Source organism: Phyllobates terribilis, unplaced genomic scaffold, assembly GCF_046119375.1.
Source record: "Phyllobates terribilis strain yellow unplaced genomic scaffold, ASM4611937v1 Scaffold_9__5_contigs__length_417890890, whole genome shotgun sequence".
In the NCBI taxonomy this organism is placed as follows: domain Eukaryota; kingdom Metazoa; phylum Chordata; class Amphibia; order Anura; family Dendrobatidae; genus Phyllobates; species Phyllobates terribilis.
This window is the reverse complement of record NW_027362769.1, coordinates 395,066,453-395,075,946: the sequence shown is the minus strand read 5'-3', so window position 1 is coordinate 395,075,946 and position 9,494 is coordinate 395,066,453. Positions and strand designations below refer to the sequence as shown.

General features: G+C 44.6%; 1 protein-coding gene across 1 annotated transcript; it reads left to right on the top strand.

The window, feature by feature from the left end:
- Window positions 1–3,077: 3,077 nt before the first annotated feature.
- Window positions 3,078–5,542, top strand: LOC141161248 (zymogen granule membrane protein 16-like). Its single transcript, XM_073646032.1, has 4 exons — window positions 3,078–3,147; window positions 4,357–4,461; window positions 4,595–4,727; window positions 4,968–5,542. Exons 2-4 carry the CDS (start codon window positions 4,407–4,409, stop codon window positions 5,266–5,268), a joined length of 489 nt encoding a protein of 162 aa, XP_073502133.1. The 5' UTR covers window positions 3,078–3,147; window positions 4,357–4,406; the 3' UTR covers window positions 5,269–5,542.
- Window positions 5,543–9,494: the final 3,952 nt, after the last annotated feature.

The window sequence follows — 9,494 nt, the reverse complement described above, 5'->3', positions numbered from 1 at the left end:
TCTGGTCGCTCACACAGACTGCTCCCTGTGTCTCCTCTCTCACACAGGCTGCTCCTCACATCTCATCTCTCATACAGACTGCTCCCCACGTCTTGTCTCTTAGATAGACTGCTACCCAAGGAAAGTCCAAAATCCTTTCGGCCACATGAGAGGAGACTACACACAGTGTCTGCACAGAAGGCGGTGTGTCTGTTACTCATGTTCTGTTCTTCCTCAGGATCCAGTTCAAGTATGGAGATACCTGGGGACCTTATTATGGGAATCCCTCTGGAACGCTCCATGAGATCCTGCTGAAACAGGGGGAGAACATCATAAAAGTGTCTGGGCCGGCGGCCTCATACGTGAATGAGCTGGTGTTTGTGACAAGCCGCGGGAGAATACTAAAATTTGGACAACCCTCCGGAAACAGCTTCAATGACTTCCCCCTGTATGACACCACCGTCCTCCGCTATGTGAGCGGCCGCTATTCATCCGTTCTACACAGCATTGGTTTCCACTGGGGACTCAACCCAGGTTGTGTCCATTGCAAAGAGGAGTCCAAATGATCAAGAATGATCTAGAGGGTCCAAGAACCCGACCCATGGATGACGACGGATCTCCGACTGCGTCCACAGATCTGTTGTATCGCAAATGTCAATCATCTAGCTGATCATTCTATCTCTCCCTTTCCCCTACACTTAGTAGAATCTGCCATTGCATTGCCCTAAAATAACCATTGTTCTTACCTGTCACTTTTCTAAAAAATAATCACTAAATAAATGACAGATTTATCATAACAAAATGTTGTAGTTTTGTATTTCTGCGCTCCGTGACTCACACAGAGGATGTACTGACTGTGATACAAGGTGGCTGCAGCATGAAACCCCAGAATATTAGAGGCCTGGAGGCCAAAACGCTAGAGGACTGGACCAAGATTCCTCAGGAGTCTGGCAATGCATCATGTCTGCAGCAGGTTACAAGAGCCAGAGGGGCAGCAGATTATAACATCCAGAGGGGCAGCAGATTATAACATCCAGAGGGGAAGCAGGTTATAACATCCAGAGGGGCAGCAAGTTATAACATCCAGAGGGGAAGCAGGTTGTAACAACCAGAGGGGCAGCAGGTTATAATATTCAGAGGGGCAGCAGGTTATAACATTCAGAGGGGCAGCAGATTATAACATCCAGAGGGGAAGCAGGTTATAACATCCAGAGGGACAGCAGATTATAACATCCAGAGGGACAGCAGATTATAACATCCAGATGGGGCAGCAGATTATAACATCCAGAGGGACAGCAGATTATAACATCCAGACGGGACAGCAGATTATAACATTCAGAGGGGCAGCAGGTTATAACATCCAGAGGGACAGCAGATTATAACATCCAGAGGGGCAGCAGATTATATCATCCAGAGGGGAAGCAGGTTATAACATCCAGAGGGGAAGCAGTTTATAACATGCAGAGGAGCAGCAGGTTATAACATCCAGAGGGGCTCGGCTCAGTACTAAAGATGGTGGTCATGAAGGAGTTAGTAAAAGTGTCATTTTGTGCAGAATTCAGAGAAACCACTTGTTATATTCAGTGTTCAGCTCTTTACATTTTTTTGGTTTATTGAAAACAGCAGAAAGTTTGTAAATGTTACTAATAAACTGAATTTACAATGAAGGAGGTATTTGGATTGTAGCTGTCTTTTAGTAAAAACATGTACCAGATTTATGTCACAGTGTCCCTCTCAGGCTGCCATAGACCTGCATAAACCCAGAGAGGAGCAGAGAGCGGGGGCTGTGCACCTGTATGGAGCCCGGGTGACTCTGTGACTGATTGGCAGCTGATAATAACGGCTACTACTAGGCTGTGTACCCACTATGCGTTTTTTTTTAAGTGTTTAAGCAGCGGCAATTCTGCCACAGAAAGGCTTAAAAAACACTTGGTAGAAGGTCAGCCATGTTCCCCAATGATAATCCTCATGTGCTGTGCACATCCTGCGGAAATTTCTGCTGCGGATTATCATTGCGGAGAAATCAGCAGCACTACCAATTATGTTGCGGAATCGCGGAGATTTGGCCGCTATTGACTTGCATTGAATCGCTTAATATCCACATGACTACATGTGCACATGCGGATATTAAGCGATTCAATGTGCGGATGGTACCCGGGTCTGGAGAAGAGGAGACTCATCAGACCCGGGTACCATAGTACCTGTATAAAAAAAAAAATTAAAATAAAAAAACACATTATACTCACCTTCCGATGTCCCGCGGTCTTCTATCCGGTAAGTCTTGGCTCCCCGGTGGCTCGTGATGGAGTAAAAGAACCTTCCATGTCATCATTCAGTCATGTGACAGGTCACGCGACCGCTGACGTCAGCGGTCGCGTGACCTGTCACATGACTAAATTACGTCATGGAAGGTCCTTTTACACCACCGCGAGACACCGGAAGACCGGAGAAGGAGACCGGGGGCCATCGGAAGGTGAGTATAATGTGTTTTTTTTATTTTTTACCATTTTTATTCTTTTTTTTTTAACTAACTTGGTCACACTATATATGCCGGTTGCATGGATTTATATAGTGTGACCAAGTTGTCAAGCACTTTCCAAGTGATACTAAAATATCTTGACAACCCGAATGTGAAATCGCATGATCAAAAAGCTTCACATCCGCATGCGTTTTATCTGCCAGGGAGATAAAGAAATGCTCAGGAAAAATCCGGAGCAATTCTGCATCGTGGGAACCCAGGCCAAAGAGATCAAGGGCAGAACGGGCTGACAGAGGAAGAGAGCAGCACTCGGCGCCTCTTCTTGCCCTTTTCTTCCCCATACTCTCTCCTTGTGTGCTGTGTGCGGAGCCATTGATATACATTATATGAGCCGCCATAAAGCGATATTTGCTGGGCGCCAGATGTCATGTGCCCGGCATTAGGGGCAGAGGCTCTAGGCGACCCGGATTACCTCTTATCTACCTGCGCCCTTTGTCTCTCCGGGTCTCAGCAGCGCTCGGCTCCCGGAAACTGAAAATACAGCAGTAAAACTCCTAAGAGATGAGCAGTGATAGGGTTAATGTGATGTCACGGTACTGAATGATGGGCGCCATATGCTACCCAGTGTCAGAGGATGCTATATATACCGCTGATAACAGTCACAGTCACATCCCCGCGACTGATACCAGGTGAGTGGCTCATCCAGGACCTCTAGGACCATGGGGGCCACACTGCTGAGGCAACATAAGGGCCCTGTTACTATGACGCCCTGTATGAAGACATTAATATATAGGAATTGATGGTATACATCACTATAACAGCAGGGGTACTCTCAGTGGTAGATCATTATCAGTATAACATTGGGGGTACTCTCAGTAGTAGGTCATTATCAGTATAACATTGGGGGTACTCTCAGTGGTAGATCATTATCAGTATAACATTGGGGGTACTCTCAGTGGTAGATCATTATCAGTATAACATTGGGGTACTCTCAGTGGTAGGTCATTATCAGTATAACATTGGGGTACTCTCAGTGGTAGGTCATTATCAGTATAACATTGGGGGTACTCTCAGTGGTAGATCATTATCAGTATAACATTGGGGTACTATCAGTGGTAGATCATTATCAGTATAACATTGGGGGTACTCTCAGTGGTAGGTCATTATCAGTATAACATTGGGGGTACTCTCAGTAGTAGGTCATTATCAGTATAACATTGGGGGTACTCTCAGTGGTAGATCATTATCAGTATAACATTGGGGTACTCTCAGTGGTAGGTCATTATCAGTATAACATTGGGGTACTCTCAGTGGTAGATCATTATCAGTATAACATTGGGGTACTATCAGTGGTAGATCATTATCAGTATAACATTGGGGGTACTCTCAGTGGTAGATCATTATCAGTATAACATTGGGGGTACTCTCAGTGGTAGATCATTATCAGTATAACATTGGGGTACTCTCAGTGGTAGATCATTATCAGTATAACATTGGGGTACTATCAGTGGTAGATCATTATCAGTATAACATTGGGGGTACTCTCAGTGGTAGGTCATTATCAGTATAATATTGGGGGTACTCTCAGTGGTAGATCATTATCAGTATACCATTGGGGTACTCTCAGTGGTAGGTCATTATCAGTATAACATTGGGGTACTCTCAGTGGTAGGTCATTATCAGTATAACATTGGGGTACTCTCAGTGGTAGGTCATTATCAGTATAACATTGGGGGTACTCTCAGTGGTAGATCATTATCAGTATAATATTGGGGGTACTCTCAGTGGTAGATCATTATCAGTATAACATTGGGGTACTATCAGTGGTAGATCATTATCAGTATAACAGTGGTGGTACTCTCAGTGTATATTCCTCTATCTGGTCTCCTCTGTTATAGCTCTGGACCAGTGACTCCTCCAGGACTGCGCTGCGCTCTCTTCCTCCAGGATGCTGACTCTGCTGTTCCTGTGGCTGCTCCTGGGCTCCTCGGTGGCCTCCAGTGGTGAGTGGCGTCATTACAGCTTATCTTGCTCTCATCTATATAATCTGTGGAGCCTTTATCATCCGGTGTAATCTGTCACTGTATATATGTATATCTCTGTATATAAGACATTTAGTCTCCTTTCTTTCTATAGTGCAGTCCCGTATGTCTTCCTTTGTGGGGGAGTACGGGGCAGGAGGGGGCACTGCATTTTCCTTCTCCTCGGAACAGCTGATGGGGCCGATAACAGGACTGCGAGTGCGGGAGAATCCAAGTCATGTCATCGGGTGAGATATTGTATCTATCATTGTCACCCTCTATGGAGGGTTCCTTTACTCTGATTGAGAGACCTGAGGAGGGAGAGGAGGAGCCTCTGGGTGACCGAGTGACGGAAAAAGCCGCCCCATGAGGGCCAATATGGCTGACGATCGGCCTTGTTCTCATTCATGTGCTTCTCCCCCTCCTGGCTGCGGAGCATCTTCTCTCTCTGCAGACCGTCTCTCTTACTCATGTTCTTGTCTCCTCAGGATCCAGTTCAAGTATGGAGATACCTGGGGACCTTATTATGGGTATGCCTCAGGAACGCTCTTTGAGATCCTACTATATCGAGGAGAGAATATCGTACAAGCGTCCGGGAAGGCGGCCTCATACGTGAATGAGCTGGTGTTTGTGACAAGCCGCGGGAGAATACTAAAATTTGGACAACCCTCCGGAAACAGCTTCAATGACTTCCCCCTGTATGACACCACCGTCCTCCGCTATGTGAGCGGCCGCTATTCATCCGTTCTACACAGCATTGGTTTCCACTGGGGACTCAACCCAAATTGAGTTATTTGTAAAGAAAAGAACAAGTAATGGGGATCTCAGGAGTGGATCCAAGAATGATCTACAGTCCTAGAACCAGGGGTGACAACAGATCTCCTACAGAACCACCGATGTGATAGACCTCAAAGACTGATCCTATACCTGATGTTTCTACCTCTCCCTTTCCCTTACACTAAGTGGAATTCGCCATTGTGCTGCCGTAGCATCGGTGATGTCCTTCCCTGTTATTTCTCTAAAAAATACTCACTAAATAAATTACAAATTTTCTAAGACAAAATGATGTAGTTGTGTTTATATAAGAGAAACGCTCCTCAGCTCATACTGACTGTGGTACATTACTGATCCTGAGCTCCATCCTGTATTATACTCCAGAGCTGCACTCACTATTCTGCTGGTGCAGTCACTGTGTACATACATTACATTACTGATCCTGAGTTACCTCCTGTATTATACTCCAGAGCTGCACTCACTATTCTGCTGGTGCAGTCACTGTGTACACACATTACATTACTGATCCTGAGTTACATCCTGTATTATACTCCAGAGCTGCACTCACTATTCTGCTGGTGCAGTCACTGTGTACATACATTACATTACTGATCCTGAGCTCCATCCTGTATTATACACCAGAGCTGCACTCACTATTCTGCTGGTGCAGTCACTGTGTACATACATTACATTACTGATCCTGAGCTCCATCCTGTATTATACTCCAGAGCTGCACTCACTATTCTGCTGGTGCAGTCACTGTGTACATACATTACATTACTGATCCTGAGTTACATCCTGTATTATACTCCAGAGCTGCACTCACTATTCTGCTGGTGCAGTCACTGTGTACATACATTACATTACTGATCCTGAGTTACATCCTGTATTATACTCCAGAGCTGCACTCACTATTCTGCTGGTGCAGTCACTGTGTACATACATTACATTACTGACCCTGAGCTCCATCCTGTATTATACTCCAGAGCTGCACTCACTATTCTGCTGGTGCAGTCACTGTGTACATACATTACATTACTGATCCTGAGCTCCATCCTGTATTATACACCAGAGCTGCACTCACTATTCTGCTGGTGCAGTCACTGTGTACATACATTACATTACTGATCCTGAGCTCCATCCTGTATTATACACCAGAGCTGCACTCACTATTCTGCTGGTGCAGTCACTGTGTACATACATTACATTACTGATCCTGAGCTCCATCCTGTATTATACTCCAGAGCTGCACTCACTATTCTGCTGGTGCAGTCACTGTGTACATACATTACATTACTGATCCTGAGCTCCATCCTGTATTATACTCCAGAGCTGCACTCACTATTCTGCTGGTGCAGTCACTGTGTACATACATTACATTACTGATCCTGAGTTACATCCTGTATTATACTCCAGAGCTGCACTCACTATTCTGCTGGTGCAGTCACTGTGTACATACATTACATTACTGATCCTGAGTTATATCCTGTATTATACTTCAGAGCTGCACTCACTATTCTGCTGGTGCAGTCACTGTGTACATACATTACATTACTGATCCTGAGTTACCTCCTGTATTATACTCCAGAGCTGCACTCACTATTCTGCTGGTGCAGTCACTGTGTACATACATGACATTACTGATCCTGAGCTCCATCCTGTATTATACTCCAGAGCTGCACTCACTATTCTGCTGGTGCAGTCACTGTGTACATACATTACATTACTGATCCTGAGTTACCTCCTGTATTATACTCCAGAGCTGCACTCACTATTCTGCTGGTGGAGTCACTGTGTACATACATTACATTACTGATCCTGAGTTACCTCCTGTATTATACTCCAGAGCTGCACTCACTATTCTGCTGGTGCAGTCACTGTGTACATACATTACATTACTAATCCTGAGTTACCTCCTGTATTATACTCCAGAGCTGCACTCACCATTCTGCTGGTGCAGTCACTGTGTACATACATTACATTACTGATCCTGAGCTCCATCCTGTATTATACTCCAGAGCTGCACTCACTATTCTGCTGGTGCAGTCACTGTGTACATACATTACATTACTGATCCTGAGTTACCTCCTGTATTATACTCCAGAGCTGCACTCACTATTCTGCTGGTGCAGTCACTGTGTACATACATGACATTACTGATCCTGAGCTCCATCCTGTATTATACTCCAGAGCTGCACTCACTATTCTGCTGGTGCAGTCACTGTGTACATACATTACATTACTGATCCTGAGTTACCTCCTGTATTATACTCCAGAGCTGCACTCACTATTCTGCTGGTGGAGTCACTGTGTACATACATTACATTACTGATCCTGAGTTACCTCCTGTATTATACTCCAGAGCTGCACTCACTATTCTGCTGGTGCAGTCACTGTGTACATACATGACATTACTGATCCTGAGCTCCATCCTGTATTATACTCCAGAGCTGCACTCACTATTCTGCTGGTGCAGTCACTGTGTACATACATTACATTACTGATCCTGAGTTACCTCCTGTATTATACTCCAGAGCTGCACTCACTATTCTGCTGGTGGAGTCACTGTGTACATACATTACATTACTGATCCTGAGTTACCTCCTGTATTATACTCCAGAGCTGCACTCACTATTCTGCTGGTGCAGTCACTGTGTACATACATTACATTACTGATCCTGAGCTCCATCCTGTATTATACTCCAGAGCTGCACTCACTATTCTGCTGGTGGAGTCACTGTGTACATACATTACATTACTGATCCTGAGCTCCATCCTGTATTATACTCCAGAGCTGCACTCACTATTCTGCTGGTGCAGTCACTGTGTACATTCATTACATTACTGATCCTGAGTTACCTCCTGTATTATACTCTAGAGCTGCGCTCACTATTCTGCTGGTGCAGTCACTGTGTACATACATTACATTAGTGATCCTGAGTTACATCCTGTATTATACTCCAGAGCTGCACTCATTATTCTGCAGGTGCAGTCACTGTGTACATACATTACATTACTGATCCTGAGCTCCATCCTGTATTATACTCCAGAGCTGCACTCACTATTCTGCTGGTGCAGTCACTGTGTACATACATTACATTAGTGATCCTGAGTTACATCCTGTAATATACTCCAGAGCTGCACTCATTATTCTGCAGGTGCAGTCACTGTGTACATACATTACATTACTGATCCTGAGTTACATCCTGTATTATACCCCAGAGCTGCACTCACTATTCTGCTGGTGCAGTCACTGTGTACTTACATTGCATTACTGATCCTGAGTTACATCCTGTATTATACTCCAGAGCTGCACTCACTATTCTGCTGGTGCAGTCACTGTGTACATACATTAAATTACTGATCCTGAGTTACATCCTGTATTATACTCCAGAGCTGCACTCATTATTCTGCTGGTGCAGTCACTGTGTACATACATTACATTACTGATACTGAGTTACATCCTGTATTATACTCCAGAGCTGCACTCACTATTCTGCTGGTGCAGTCACTGTGTACATACATTACATTACTGATCCTGAGTTACATCCTGTATTATACTCCAGAGCTGCACTCACTATTCTGCTGGTGCAGTCACTGTGTATATACATTACATTACTGATCCTGAGTTACATCCAGTATTATACTCCAGAGCTGCACTCACTATTCTGCTGGTGTAGACACTGTGTACATACATTACATTACTGATCCTGCGTTACATCCTGTATTATACTCCAGAGCTGCACTCACTATTCTGCTGGTGCAGTCACTGTGCACATACATTACATTACTGATCCTGAGTTACATCCTGTATTATACCCCAGAGCTGCACTCACTATTCTGCTGGTGCAGTCACTGTGTACATACATTACATTACTGATCCTGAGTTACATCCTGTATTATACTCCAGAGCTGCACTCACTATTCTGCTGGTGTCGACACTGTGTACATACATTACATTACTGATCCTGCGTTACATCCTGTATTATACTCCAGAGCTGCACTCACTATTCTGCTGGTGCAGTCACTGTGTACATACATTACATTACTGATCCTGAGTTACCTCCTGTATTATACTCCAGAGCTGCACTCACTATTCTGCTGGTGCAGTCACTGTGTACATACATTACATTACTGATCCTGAGTTACATCCTGTATTATACTCCAGAGCTGCACTCACTATTCTGCTGGTGCAGTCACTGTGTACATACATTACATTACTGATCCTGAGTTACCTCCTG